Here is a 15,303-nt window from a genome sequence, read left to right as displayed (position 1 = left end):
CCCGCTTCCCTACTGGCTTCATGATTTTATAGGCTTTTGTCATGTCCCTGCTCCGCTGTTTGTTTTCCTTGCTGAGGGGTCATAACACAGTTAGTTTTCCTCTCCACAAAGCCGTTTGAGACATCTCATGTTCCTTGAACTCCCCCACACCGACCCCAAACCTTGCTAGCTCTGCCTCCTCTGTTACGAGATGGCTGACCTGAATACTGCTTGCAAGATTCGAGATCAGCTTGCATTCACCAAAGTTGAATTTCACCTGCCCACTTCCTTGCCCACTTTCCTCATCCACTTTCCTCCAGCACTTCACAGCTTTAGCTTTATGGAGACTAAATTTAGTGTTGGTGACCAACTTTGTCATTCGCCTCCTCTTCCAGAGCGTTTCTGAACAGCCAAGGTCCTGACAAAGATCTCCATGGGGTTTCTTGGTAACCTCCTTTCATTTTGAAAACTAAACTCTTATTCCTCCTCCACCTGGTGGGCTTTAAGAGGACTTTCCCTCTTATCCCAACTCCACTTTGGCGCTTTGGGAAACTTTGAGGGTGGATTTTGACAAGGATTCTTTGAAATGAGTCCATCAAACTGGATCACCCTTATCTACTGCTTACAGTGTTGAGCGACCCATATTTACCCACGCACCTACCAATTCCTCTAACAAACTGTCCGAGGCAGAAGCAGGATTTACTGGTCTATAATTTCCATGATGCACAAGAGCTTTTTTAAGAGATTGCAGTCTCCTCTGCCAAGTTTTGCTCCTCTGGTTGCTCATCCCTTTCTGAGTGATAGCTGGTGTGTTCGTGGAGTTCAACAGCTGTCCCTCTGATGCTCATAGGTGCGGACCATCTGGGCTGAGGGGTTCATGCTCTCCATCTCTCCAACTTGCTGGGAGGTGATTTAGCTAGGGCAGTAATTTTCCATGGCTGACTGGGAGCTTCTCCATCATTTGGGCTCTTTCCATGGAGACCTGGCTTCCCTCTGGAAGAGGTGATGTGATGGCATTGCAGGGTGAGATATCGACTACAAATGTGGTCCTTTCTGGGATTTAAATTCAACCTTGCATCTCATAAGTTGTCACACATCCTCTTGATTTTGCATTTGCTAACTGTCATGGCGTGGGGCTTTGTTTTTTATTTTTACATGACTGTGTCTCCCTAGTGTTGGTCCAGGAGGTGGATTTGTCGCTTTTCCCACATCTCCTCTGTGGTTCAAGGTTATGGGAGATGGGACCAAACTGACAAAACAGGAGTGAAAATCAGACACCAGTGAATGACCCAGCCTGCTCGTTGTTTTTCCCAGCTTTTGGGCAAAATTGACAAAGGCGGTGGAAAAATAACCTCAGAGGTGATGTTGCACAGGTGCAGTTGGGCATGTCCTTGGGTCTGCAGGGAAGAGCGGGGCAATGGGGCACATCATGTTGTAAGGTCAGCAGCTGCAGAGCAAACCCAGTCGACTCAGACCCATTAATGATGAATCAGTGTCCTTTGCTCTGCAAATGGCCATGCGGCACAATGTTACTTCCAGGGTGATGGAGGGTTTTGTTGTTAAAGAAAGGGACGAATTAAGACTGTGGCATATTCAGAACAAAAATCCCAGTTCAAGGCTAAAGTGTGGCTACAGCTTTGAAACGAACTCCTTGGTGACCTTCCCAAAAGCAAATGCACCCTAGGTTTCAAAGAGAAACACGGTTAGCTGTCAGCCTTGCTATGACAGCTAATGGCTTCACATGTACCAGCCTCACGTGCAGGCATCGTGGTGGGGTGATCTCTCTGACCTAGCCAGAGAGTGGCTCCAGATACAGCGGGTGCTTTTTTCTTGATCCGTTAGCTTCTCCCATGTTTATGGATCTTCTGGAAATTTTGCCCGAGGTGCTTTTTCCTATGAAGCAGGTTCCTAATAGATAAAGTGAGCTTTGTGTTGGCTGGTACGGAAAAGCTGGATTGTCTTGAACCTACAGAATGAGCTGGTTTTCCTACCCGTGATTTGAGACAGGAAAAAAAATTGCAAATAAAATATAGACAGTCAGTGATGAATGTGACTTGTTTAAATGGGCCCATAAAAACATGGGTGTTATCCTGTGAAAGATGTGGCACTAAAATCTCCAAAGTAAAAACGAGTTAAATATCAGGACATGCGTTTTGACATCTGGATTGACAGGAATCAAGTCCTGAGGTCACAACACAAAGTGCAAGTAGCTCATGGTGGGAAAGTCTCCCGAGTTACTTTAGAGGTTGGAGACCCTTGGGGGAGTGCAAGGCCAGGGCTTGCTTTCGCTGGGTTAGAGCCCTTTAAAGGAAGTGTGATGTTTAGACGTGGAGCAAAAGCCTCCGCTAATGGGGAACTTAATAAAAACACAGTCAGGTTGTGGATGGAAAATAAGCCAGGTTTAAATGTTAACGAGGAAATATAAGTCCAAGTCAAAATTTGTGCTATGCTGTATGAAATGAGTCTGCAGAGACTGGCATTATGGCAGCGTTCATTTGACTAATCATAGGTGTCTATTAGTGCAAAACGCTTCCAAATGGAAAGGAAAATTGTTTTGTCGTTCTTTTTTTTTTCGTCAAAATGCTGGCATGCGTTTTTAAGGAGAGTTGCTCTCTGTGTGTGCTTTCCATCCGGCCGCAATGCTGGGTCTCAGCAGGGAGATAAGGATGTGGGAATAGGTCCATGTCAGTGTTGGGCTCAGGGGCTACAGTTTTGACATTGCACAAGCTCAGGTGCAAAATCAGGCTGTGATGGAGGTGTTGCCTACTAAAACTGGGACACACAGAGGTGTTGCCTCCAGAAGGACTGTGTTTGCTTTGGGTTGGACGGCTGTCCCCAGGGAAATGGTGTTATTCGGGATGATTGATAATGAAGCACATATAAACCCACCCACCTCCAGCAACTTTATCTGGACTTTCCTTTTCTCCTCTCCTCGGTTTGGTCCCCTACAACCTTTCATTTTCCCTTCCCTCCCCTTGCAGATGGTCTGGGAGGGGAGCAGCCGCGGCCGTTATGTTGAAAGCATCAGCCAGGGTCTTTGGAGGCTGCCGCTCCTGTAGATATGAAGGACCTGGGCCACGTTTGATACCAGGCGAACGAGGCACAGCCTAATTAGTGGTCTCCTACTGTTATTAACCCCTGACTCAGGCAGGCTATTTTTTAACTGAGGTGCAAGAAGTTAATACTAGTGCTAATGGCTTCATATCCAAGGACTTAATGGAAGCCATGCAGGGACCAGGCCTATCATCAATATCTTTCAAACTTTGAACTTGAAATTATCCTCTACCCCTACCCTTCTTTTTTTTTTTTTTCTTTTGGCTTTCTACCTACTTTCCCACCTCCTCTGGGGTCTCTTGGCCCCATGGTACAAGCTGGCTGCCAGGGTTGGCACCCACCAGCCCCATTGCAGAGCTGAAGCCCATGGTACTGAGATAAATGCCCCCAGTTTGCTACATGGGTCATCGTGGCATCTCCCACCAGGGGACGAGGTGTCTGCCTGGAGAGCGAGTCAAAGATAAAAGTGGAACATGTTGGACTGGGAGATGAGAGAGCTGTGTTAGGAAGGAAGTGTGGTCTTGGTCTTCCTTGAACTAAATGCCAGGAGAACTTCATGGGCACAGAAAAGCATTTATATGTGTAATTTCTTCAAGTAGAAATGCAGTGGGATAGGAGCAGCTGAAGTGTCACTAAGACCCTTGAGGAGAGGAGGTCCAAGGATAATGCTCTCTCATGTGGGCACTGCCTTAAGAGCCTTTGCCCAGGGCAGCACCAGAGGCAGCAGAGCAGCCTTGTCCTGTGGTGTGATGCAGGGGTCATAGCCTACCGGTTTGGGGTGATGTGGGTTGATTTCTGGGGTGTTTTCCTCTGTTTCTAGCACCTTGGACTTGTGTGCCGTGCAGCCGCAGAGTCATGTCGTGGTGTCTGATGGGAGAGGATAACATGTTCAGGGTCTGTGGCTGGATTGCACTCTTTTTAAAATAAGAATCCATTTTTTATAGAAATATATTTTTCATTTTAAAAATAAGCCTGTTTAAATAAATTTGAAATTATGACAACCTATTTTAAGGCTTAAATTTACTATAATCTATTAATCATTTAAATAACTTCCATCAAGGAGTTCTCCTCAAATATTAATGAGCTGAAGGGTGCTGCTTTTTCAATGATATGTCAGATCAGGGGGAAAACATCTTTAACTCTAGCTTTCTAAATGTCACAATGTCATATACTTAGTATCTATTATTTTCAGTCTTTACAATGGAGCAAATGCTGGTATTTACATTTTTCCAAATGTCAGTACGTTGAGTTCCCGTTGTGCATAAAAGCTCTTGCCTTAATTACTCCTAATTTCACGTTAGCAGGCAGGTGCGGGGAGAATATTTTCTTCCATTTGAGCTAGTTCATTTGAAGTTGCGAAGCCGTGGGGAGTTGGGGTAGCAGGAAAGCTTGTTTTTCCCTTTCAGCCCATGAATAAAGACCAGGTGGGAGAGGAGGAGGTCTGCTATTTCAAACCCTCCCAGCTCCCAAGACCAGCTTTTCAAAGGGGATCTGTGTGCCTAAACATGCAGCTCAGCGGTTAGAGGGAATTTCAAAAGTGCTTCTGGCTTCCTAGATGCTTTAACTCCTCTCGGTTTTGCTTCCCAGTGACATCGAGGAGAGCTCAGCATCCCTCTGCTTGGGACACTCGAAGCGCACTGATTACCGCCAGAAATATGGCCCATGCTGAGCAGAAACAATCTGCCAATTTGCTTGCTGTGGCTAATGTTTCTTTTGATTAATCAAATCAGTTTGGGAGGATGAACCTGGTTCCTGATACAGATTTCCCCAACACACACACCCTACCCCTTTCTCTGGTAGCTAGCTCACTCAAGGCAGCCTAATGAAATTAATTAACAGTAAATTTAAAATGTTGTTTTTTGGCACTGTAATTGAATTCCAGTTTTCATTTGAGTGCAGCATGAAACAAACAAAATAAAGATGACAATTTGCAAAGTGAGCCAGGCTCTTTCCCATTGCCATCAAAACACACGGCTACAAATGGGATGGAGTGAAAGGGTCCGGCCGGACCGTTGCCACGGGCCAGAGACAGGAAGGAAAGCTGCGCGACCCTGGGAAGCTCATCACGTTTTTACCGGTCATTCCAACAAATGCAATTGAAGCTTATATTTTCAGGAAAAATAACTAAGGGGCAAATGGTAGGCTCGAGCGGATGGCCGAGATCAAGGGGATCTGAGGTGGTAACCAGGGTCATCTGGTCCGAGGTGGAGGTGGTGGTTAAAACAGTGCCCATCTCTCCTAGGGGTGTGCTGGTGTCGCCCTCCCTTTTGCTAAGATCCAGCCAGAGGATGTCCCTGAAATTTTGGAGTCACCCAGGTGAATTTGGTGTGATTCAGCATTTAGTGTCCTGTAGCAAGTGTTGTGTCCCTGTCCTCAGCTGCTCCTCCTGCTTGGGTGTCCTCTGGTGCTGGCATGCCTCAGCCCAGCTCTGTCCATCCATCCCACTGCCCCCAAACACCGAAGTTAAAGGTACTTAGGGAAAGTCGGAGTGTTTGGGCAGAAGGTACATCTGCGGATCTCAGGGATGAGTCCTGTGTGGGGAGCTGTAAAAAATGTTTGAAGACTGAAAATCTCTGAACAAACCTCAATCAGAGCCAGAGCTGAAAGTGTGATCACAGCCACGTGCCTGTTTCTCTGTTCACAAGGGATGGGAAATATTTTTTGCCTGCAATAATTTGCAACATGGTCCCAACGATCCCACTAGTGCTGCTGAGAAGTTGTCCTATACCCTCTGCTCCCCATGGCTGGAGCTGTGTTTAACATAAAGCACATGGGTGAAACCCATCCAAATTAGGGCTAGAAAGATACTGCCAGACTCCCTGGCTCGGGCCCCAAGATGCTGTCAGAAAGTGCTCTGGCCCTGCGCCACATCTGGATTTTTGGAGGGCCCATATCTGGATTTTACCCAGAAATACGTTTTTACTCTGCTTTAACCCTTCAGGTTGTGGGTATTATAGGGGCAGACATGGTGCTGGCAGGAGGTGACCAGAGGGAGCCTGCTGGTGTGTGTCCCTTTGTCCCTCCACCCAGTTTTTTGTAAGAGGTGAATGTCCCCCATCGCCCCTCTCCTTCACCTTTCCCGCATGACCAGCTTTGCTTTTGCAGAGATATCAGGCAACACAGATGACATCCCGCTGGTGCGCTGGCGGCAGCAGTGGCTGGAGAATGGCACGTTGCTCTTCCACATCCACCACCAAGATGGGGCCCCCAACTTGCCTGGCTTTGACCCCACGGATGAGCCCCAGACTGAGTCGGCGGAGGAAGAGCTGAGGATCCTTCACATCTCTGTCATGGTACGTGATGGGAAGGCAGCCCCTTTAGATGTTCAGGAACCTGTTGAAAATAGAGGGGCTTTTGAAAAGCCATATATTTCCCTGTCTGGCTCCAGCTGTACTAGGATGGGGAGCTGAGCCCACCGTCGGGAGCTGGTTAAGATGCCTGGATGATGTTGTGTGCAGGGTGCTTTAGCATTGAGCCGCTTTAAAACGCTCCCTTAGTTTGTATCGCTTTGCAAATATGTTCGCAGGGGTGCCTTTATCCCCAGGGAGTGCTGGCCTTTGAAGGTCTCAACCACCTTAACCTGAGGTTAATCCACATTGACTTTGTCAGGAGCCCTTTGCCCTGTGAATGGTGCCCAGTGCCTGCTGTTCCAGTGCGTGTTGGGTGTCATGGTGCCATTAGGCACTGTCACCGCTGCTTTTATCAGCGCAGAGGCTGCACAGCTCTCCTCCGCCCTGCAGAAACACGGGGGACAAGGTTTTGATGGCAGAGAAAGGAGGGTGAGACAGAGATCTGTGTGCTGGAGGTGGATCTGTGGTTTGTTAGTTTGTTGTTTTTTTATTAAGTTGGAAAAAAAATCTGAAGAATCTGACAGTTTTTGTGCCACTGGAAGATAATTATCTGGAGACAATGTGTTGCTGAGGAGGTTGCAAACAGGCTGTTTAATGGTGCCTACCCTAATGAGAGCGTCAATAGCTCTTCCAGATTGCAGCCCCAGGCCAGGTTTCTCCTCCATCATTTGTGCTTGATTAGTCTCGAGAAAAGAAAAAAAAAATCACTGGTAAACACAGCCCCAAAAAACATTTTGGACCGTTTCCTTTCTTTTCATTGCCTCTTCCCACCTGTTCCTGAGAGGGTGCATCACCTCAAGAGAGGGTGGCCACACTCTGACACCGTGGCCTTTTCATAGGCACCACTGAATACCAAGATGGAGACAGGAGTGCCTGAAAAAAGGTTTATTATTGAGGTGATGAAAACGATGTCTGCAACTCATCGCTCTCAACCCAAAATACGTAAATACGGATTGAATCCTCCCTCTCCCCCTTTTTCCCCATAACTCTCAGCTCTGCTCTGGCGACATCCTTATGGCCTGAACAAATAGAGGTTGGCTTTTGTGCCAGGAGTCAGGATCATGTGGAGTTTTCAAGGCTGATTTTCTTTCTTTCCCATGTGGTTGCCAAGAAAAGTGCGAGCAAGGGACTGTATGCATTGCGACAGCGATCCGACCGTGCGAGAAGTGCTCCCGTGCCAGTCCAGCTCAGGGCTCCTCTTGCAGCCCTTGTATGAGTGCTGGGTGCGGGGGATGAAGGCAGAATGGGATTTCTGTGCTCCCGTGGAGTGGAACCGGGGTTCTAAGGTGGTGCCCTGACCCCCTCTAGTGAGCAGTGGGTGGAGGGGACTCCATTGCTGGTTTTCATCCTCCTTTCAGAGCCTCTTGAAATCTCAAGTGGCCACAGGCTGCTTTTCCTTGGGGAGATTTTGAGCTCTCAGACTATCGTGGCAGAAGAAATTCAGTTTTAATTCAATAACAGGTCTTTTTTGAGAACCTACAGCCGCAGTCCTAAGCCAATGGGCGTCCACCTGGCTCAAGCTCCTTGTTTACCAGCACAGAGCTCTCTGGTGTTTGGGGGATATAACGTGCATATGGGAAAGGAAAACCAGGAATTTTCTGCTATTACTCCCACCTGCTCGTCACCCCATCTGCAGGTGGATCCTTCCCTGGGGTGATGGAGAGCCATAACATGGGAGGCCATCTCTGGTGTGGATGGTGATAGTCCCCACTTATTTATGGATCGGAGGAACTCAAAGGGATTTGAACGTGGTATAGAACTGGGCCCTGACTTTACCACTAAAAAACTCAGATTGAGCGTAGCCAGGCATGAATCCAGTGCTTGTTTTCAGCCCTGGCAAGAGATTTCCTGTCCTCACAGCTACAGGCGCCTGGCCGGAGAGATGCCATGTGCCAGCCAGCGCCCCCTCCTCTGCTGAACTGCTTGTCTCCTTAATCAGTGGAGTTTCTTTGTTTTTTTCTTCTTTTTTTTTGTTTCAAAGAAAGTTTGGAAGGTGGCTGGGGGGGTGCATCACAGCTCCATTATCCTGGGAATAAAACAGGATTAAACCGTAATGGCCATTAGAGCTCCTTTTCCAGCTGCCTTTCCTACTTCTCATTCAATAATTCCCTTAATGTTTTGTCCTAATGGAGCAGATTATTGCTATTATTTTATTTTATCAAGATCATCTATTGCATAGAAAAGAGGAGGGGAACCGGAGCCAAGGATGGACATGGAGCTCTTAGCTGGCTCCGCACACGGCTTTGTATTATTATCATTATTATTATTATTATTATCAAACTGGGCATAAAGGGCTAGCTTGGACTTTCATCTCACCGACTCTATCTGTGTGCAGCGACTGTGTCTCTGCAGGAGGGTGACCTTGGAGACAGTGACAAGGTAGCAGGGCTAGGTGCAGTTTGGGGGTGTCCCCGCGGGGCAGGAGCTTTTTCAGTCTCTTTGCCCAGGCGTTCCCCAAACAACGCTTCGGTTATCCAGCTGTCTCAAGCTTTGATCTCCTTTAATCTGTGCTGCAATTTCTGCAGGATACCCTGGGAAAATCTCCCAAGATTGAGAGTGACAGCACTGAAACTGGTTGGAAATGGGTCAGAAAAAGTTGCCCGTAGGAGCGTTTGCCTGGAATAAATCTGATCTCTGCTTTCAAAGACACGTTGTGGGAGTGTGAAACAAAACACGCTCTGCTTTAAGTGCTGCTTTTTTATGCCTTGGTGGTGACTTCAAAGCCAGTCCAGCTAGAGGCAGGCTTCAGCCAGGAGCACTTGGTGAGCACCGGGTGCTCCGTGTGCCAGCTCCCTCTTACTGGCATGATAAGAGTCCTTTGCTTTGGCCACCCCGGAGCATCCCCGGGGTGGGTAGCGCTGATCACCAGCTGAGCCCCGCTTGCGTTTGTGCCCGCAGGGAGGGATGATTGCCTTGCTGCTCTCCATCCTCTGCCTAGTGATGATCCTCTACACCCGCCGGCGGTGGTGCAAGCGGCGCCGGGTGCCGCAGCCCCAGAAGAGCGCCAGCGCCGAGGCGGCCAATGAGATCCACTACATCCCCTCGGTGCTGATCGGAGGCCACGGGCGGGAGAGCCTGCGCAATGCCCGCGTACAGGGCCACAACTCCAGCGGGACGCTCAGCATCCGCGAGACCCCCATCCTGGATGGCTACGAGTACGACATCACCGACCTGCGGCACCACCTCCAGCGCGAGTGCATGAATGGCGGGGAGGACTTCGCCAGCCAGGTCACCCGCACCCTGGACTCGCTGCAGGGCTGCAATGAGAAGGCCAGCATGGACCTCACACCAGGTGGGGATGGGACAGGGTGGCATGGACTGTCCCCTCCAACTCGTCTTGTCTCCATCATTCTATACATGTTTTCCCTTGATCAGTTTTCCCATTTCTCTGGGATTTTGTTGCCTGTGAGGTGTTGGTGGTGCTCTGAAGGTGTTTCCATTGCTGGGAGACCTTGCAGCCAGTTGAGAGCAGTCCCTGCTGAGTGGAACATGGCTGGGACAATGCTGGGTGGAGCTTTGAGGGGAAGGGCTGCAGTTCTTGTGGCCTGGTGGAGAACCAGAATGGTATCCCCTCTGAGCTATCTCATGGTGACTCCTAAAATTCCCTTCTGTATCCCAGCGTTTCTGGTGTCTTCTTTAGCTGAGGTTTTTAGTAGCAAAATTATACTTGTCATCAGTATAATTCAGAGTTAACGCTGTCTTCTGATCACGAGCAGGGTTTCTTCGAGGCTTGTAACACACTTGCTTGTTGGCCCTATTACCAACTGAACCATCCAACTGAAGCCTTCTGAACTTAGACATAGTTTGGGAAGACCATGGTGTGGTTCCTAAAGCTCTCCAGGGATTTCTTTACAGACCTGGGTATGCAGAAGTTCCCTGAGAGGCTGAATGTTAAATCTCAGCTTTTGGGTAGCTTTGTGGAGGTGCTGGTCCCCTTCAGGCTTTGAGAAGCTTGTGAATGTGCGTTCAGGGTGGCTTGGCCCATTGGCCACAGCACCCTGGCTGCCTCATGCAGATGCTGGAGATGGATCCAAGGAAATCTCTCTCCTTTTCGCTTCCCTTCGTTTTCTAAGCCTTTATCCCTGAAAGATTTTGCCTTCAATTCTTCCTGGTCAGGGAGCGATAACGCCAAGCTGTCCCTGATGAACAAGTACAAGGACAACATCATTGCCACCAGCCCCGTGGACTCGAACCACCAGCAGGCCACACTGCTGTCCCACACCTCCAGCAGCCAGCGCAAGCGCATCAACAACAAAGCGCGAGGTAGGGGTGTCCCCTGGGTGGATGGGGTGCTCTGGGCTTCCACCCATGCTCCAGCAACTCACCCTCTCCTGGAATGGAGAAATAGGGCCTGTGTTGGGCGAGAGTGTGGAAAGGAGGGTTTGGGTGAGAGGAAGCAGAAGAAGCGGTGTCTGCAAGGATGCAAATGGTGTTGGGTTGGTTGGTTGCAAAGACGCAGAGGGTGTTGGCCATGGTAAATATTTTATGATACCAGCACAGCCATGGGGAAAAGTTGCAAGGTAATGGGAGCTGTGGCAAGAAGCATGGCCGTGCATGGTGGGAAGGGGAGAAGATGCTGTCCCTGCTGTGCCCTGTAGACCTGGATCCTGGTCTTCATGGCAAGGCTTGCCCTTGAAGGGGTGATCTAGGATCGGCAGCTTGGGATGGCACGGTGCCAGCACCATGCATGACCACACTTCGTGTCCCCTGCAGCCGGCTCAGCGTTTCTTAACCCCGAGGGGGACTCGGGGACAGAGGCGGACACCGATCCTCAACTGACCTTCTACACAGACCCCTCACGGAGCCGGAGGCGCAGCCGAGGTGGGTGTAGGCATGGAGGTGGGCAGCGAGCTGTGTCCCCTCTTGCCTTGTTTGCCCTCGACTTTCCGTGTTCGGAGACTTTCCATGGGCAAAAGATAGAAACTCAGGCGTGATACGAGCTGCTGTGGGCAGGTGCCAGTCCCTGGTCCCGCAGTGGGCTGCTGCTGCTCTCCAGTGGAGCTTCTCAGCAGAGATGAAATATATTCTGATTCTTTGCTGAAGGCTTCTGCCAGGCTCTGGTGTGTATTAATGAGTAACATGCTTCAAAGGCTGGCCCCTGAGCTCCCGTGCCGCTGCTCAGCACGGCGCTGCTGTGGGTTCGCTCTGGCACCATGCACATATGAGCTGTATGTGCAATGGAGGATGGAGACAGGCTTGGTCTCTGGGCAGGAGTCTCTCTCCACTGCCCTGCACCATCCTTTTGGGAGGTTTCCTCCCCTGGAGAGGACAATTTCTGTCAGTTTTCCCTCCTTCTCTGGACGGTGCCTTGGATTTTTGGGACTGATGGGCGTGGGAGCCGTCTCCTTCACCACCAGCACCTATGCTGGGTGCCAGGGGGCCAGTTCAGGCTTTGTCTCCACAGGGGATAGCTCAGCCCCCAGCCAGGTTTTTCCACTCAGCTTCTTCAGCTAAGAGATGAAAAGTCAAAGACCTGTGTGTCTTGAGCATTTAGGGCTCTCGGTGCTTTTTCAAAGGCATCCAGGAGGCTGTTGTCATGGCAAAATCAACCCAAGAGAAGTGTTGAGAAGGAGAGGAAAAAAACAAGGATATTGCATTTACCTTTCTTCTCCATAACTCTCCTCTGCTTTAAAGTCCTGCGGCTGCAAAGGTCTCGGTGTGCGGCAGTGCAGGGGTGCAGGAGAGCCCGGGCTGTGGGGGCTCAGGGTTACCCCAGCCACAGCAGGTAGGATAGAGAGGCTGCTGCAGGAAAGGCCGCTTCATGCTCTCGAAAATCCACAGCGACTCCTCTTGATTGGATTGATGCTGGATTTCCATGGAGCTGAGCAGGGTCTCTGCACCCCAAGATCCTCTGGCTGCACCCCAGATCTTCCTGGACCCCTCGGGTCTCAGGTTTGACTGTTCTTTCGTGTTTTGCAGTGGGCTCCCCCCGAAGCCCTGTGAACAAGACCACACTAACCCTCATCAGTGTGACGAGCTGTGTCATCAGCCTTGTGTGCTCTTCCCACATGAGTTGCCCCCTTGTTGTCAAGATCACCCTCCACGTCCCTGAGCACCTCATTGCTGATGGTGAGCATCCTGTGGTCCTACCCCTGCCATCCTTCCCCCTCCTGCCCTGCTCTGTGAGTTATAATGGAGAGGAGGAGGGAATGTTGGAGAGGAGAGAGGTGGGACGGGTGCAGGCCAGAGGGGGCAGGTATGGGATGGAGGGTACCAGTGCAGGACACAGTGGATGGGGACAGGACAGAAGGGACAGGCACAAGATGGAGATGGTTATCACAGGATGGAGGGGATGGATGTGGGATGGAGGGCACGGGCACAGGACAGAGGGAGCTATTGTGGGATGGAGGTGACTGTCATGTTGGAGGTCACCAGCATAGGACAGAGGGGACAGGTGTGGGGCTGAGGAGACAGGCGTGAGATGGAGGTGGCCATTGTGGGACAGAGGGGGCTGTCACGGGACGGAGGAGACAGGCACAGGGGGGGCCACCACAAGGCAGAGGGGATGGGCACATTGTGGAACAGAGTAGGCTGTTGCGGGACAGAGGACGCCATCTCAGGATGAAGGGAATGGGCATGGGATAGAGTGATCCATCATGGGATGGAGGGGACCATCATGGGGGACATGCTGCCGCTGACTCCCCTCTTGGTGGCAGGGAGCCGGTTCATCCTGCTGGAGGGGAGCCAGTTGGATGCCAGTGACTGGCTGAACCCCGCACAGGTCATCCTCTTCTCCCAGCAAAATTCCAGTGGGCCCTGGGCCCTGGATCTCTGCGCTCGGCGCCTCCTCGACCCCTGCGAGCACCAGTGTGACCCTGAGACCGGTAGGTGGTCAGGCTGTTGGGGTGAGTTTGGGAGCTCACCTCTGCCTGCTCAACCCAGCTTTGGTGGGAAGATGCTTTCTCACCTTGCTCCACAGGTGAGAGGGGAGCTGCCAGGTTCCCTGGGTGGCTGCAGACTGGGTTCGACAGGGATGTGCATGGAAAGCCTTGTCCTCCCATGTCCTTCATGTCACGCCCTCTCTCCATAGGTGAGTGTCTCTGCTATGAAGGTTACATGAAGGACCCCGTGCATAAGCACCTCTGCATCCGCAATGAGTGGGGAACGAACCAGGGGTAAGTGCACCCACCACAGCGTGCTCAGGCTTGTACTGTCCTTGCACAAGTTGCTGGGCTTCAGCACCGGTGTAGTAGGGCTGTGACAAATCTTGGTGAACTGTAAGGTCGTCGTGCAGCTGGGCTCTGCAGCAGGTCTGCGGGAGGTGAGGAACTCTGTTCTCTGAAATAATCAGAGGTGACGTAGAAGAGGCTATTGTTCAGTTTCAGAGTAAGCTCCCGCTGGAGAGGACTGAGGCTGCGCCTCTGCCCCTTGCGGGCACTCTCCTTGTCATCCTGCACTTCGTGGGGCTTTCGGTTTGGGTGTGCGAGGCACTGGGAGGAGGGCTGAGGCTGGGCTGCCGTCCCTGGCAGAGGAGGGACGGCTGCAGGGTGGGCACACCCCATTGAAAATTGGGCAAATTAGATGCTTCAATGCCACGGCCTAAGGGAACAGAGCAGTCATCGTCTGCTCCACAGCTTTACACCTCTGGAAGTACAAAGGAAAATTTTTCTGATGTTTCTGCCGCAATTTGGTGGAGGTTCCCAAACATTCCCATCTCTCTGTGACCCTCGGGGAATGCTCCGTCTGGTTCTTAATGCTCATAGGTCTCCGACACGCAGATGGGGACTTCTGGGGATGGCCGGAGGTAGTGTGCAGAAATCCAAGACACCCCCAAAACTAGAGGCCTCATGTGCACTGGCACCTCCAACCACCTTTTTCCTCCCCCTCATCTCATTGTGCCACAGGTGGATCCACAGTGTTGGCATCCCCACATGTGGCAGGACGGCCTGTCTGAAGTCATTAGTCTTCACAGTGGGAAGAGAAAATCATCAAAGGCTGGGCTTGGCGGCTCCCCAGCTGTGCTGCTGCGCCGGAGGATGGCAGCCACAGGGGGCTGCCCGTGCTGGCCGGCCCCAGATGTGTCCCTTTGAACTGGGGTCCAGGGAGAGCACCACTGCTCTGTCCCCGGCCTCCTCTCTGTTTTTTTTTTTTATTTTTTATTTATTTTAAAAGCAACTTAGCAATTAAACCAAGTGTGGAGCGCTGGCTGTGGGAGACAAGGGTGGCTGTCATTGTGGGTGCCCTGAACCAGGCTGGGGACAGGGTGGTGCTCATGAGACACGTGGCCCTGTGCTTGGGACATGCTGAGTGTCATGGTCAGGGTCCCAAAACCACTGCAAGGTACCACTGCTGGGGTGGGAAAATACAGGCAGAAATACAGCTCCTTGCCCTGTTCATCCCCAGGGGACAAATGTCCGACAGGGATGTCCCTAGGCCCTCTGTACCCATGTAATAAGGGGCACTGAATGATGGGGACCGGAGCGTGGGAGGGGGTATTCCCCCTGCCAGGGACTTGCCGGATGCGTTTGGTTTAGGACTGTGTCCCAGTGGGTTGGTAAGAGCCTGCGGACACTCATGGCCACACATGGCTTTGGTGCCAGCCTGTACCTTGATCAGAGCTACCAGCAGTGTGCTGGACCCACCATCCTGCCAAGAAGGCAAATGACTTTGTCTATTGAGGCAGATAGTAAAAAGTGATAAGGACAAGTGGAGAAGCATTTGCTTCCTTCCCCCCTGCTTTTCCTTTGCTCCTGGGCATGGGACTGCAGCTTCACAATTTTCCTCCAATGCACATTGCTCCTCTCTAGCTTCTTCCCGATCTAGCTGCTCCATCATCTGAAGGGAAAGTGGAGAAAAAGCTTCTTTCAGGTGAATTTGTAAAAAATATAGACAGTAACAAGCAGGAGAGAAGCCAAGGCAGGAAGGACAAATCCATTCCTGCAGCCCTCTGGACCCATTCACAGCTCCAGACTGAGCTTTA

General features: G+C 51.0%; 1 protein-coding gene across 5 annotated transcripts in view; it reads left to right on the top strand.

Annotated features, from left to right (window-relative positions):
* The window catches only part of ASTN1 (astrotactin 1), a 65,044-nt gene that overhangs the window by 15,804 nt on the left and 33,937 nt on the right, over positions 1–15,303 (top strand). For 3 of the 5 annotated variants that reach the window (XR_012588657.1, XM_074597364.1, XM_074597363.1), the window contains exons 2-8: positions 6,139–6,326; positions 9,282–9,675; positions 10,500–10,646; positions 11,097–11,204; positions 12,303–12,452; positions 13,040–13,207; positions 13,414–13,498. Coding sequence is in view for 4 of the 5 variants with exons in the window: in XM_074597364.1 (XP_074453465.1) it covers positions 6,139–6,326; positions 9,282–9,675; positions 10,500–10,646; positions 11,097–11,204; positions 12,303–12,452; positions 13,040–13,207; positions 13,414–13,498 (1,240 nt within the window). In the remaining variant the exon portion in view is untranslated. Of the gene's footprint in view, positions 1–5,275; positions 5,350–6,138; positions 6,327–9,281; positions 9,676–10,499; positions 10,647–11,096; positions 11,205–12,302; positions 12,453–13,039; positions 13,208–13,413; positions 13,499–15,303 lie in introns of all 5 variants that reach the window. The other 2 variants (XM_074597365.1, XM_074597366.1) reach the window with 2 other exon arrangements.

Source organism: Larus michahellis, chromosome 8, assembly GCF_964199755.1.
Source record: "Larus michahellis chromosome 8, bLarMic1.1, whole genome shotgun sequence".
NCBI classification, from domain to species: Eukaryota; Metazoa; Chordata; class Aves; order Charadriiformes; family Laridae; genus Larus; species Larus michahellis.
This window is presented reverse-complemented; position numbering and strand designations above follow the sequence as displayed.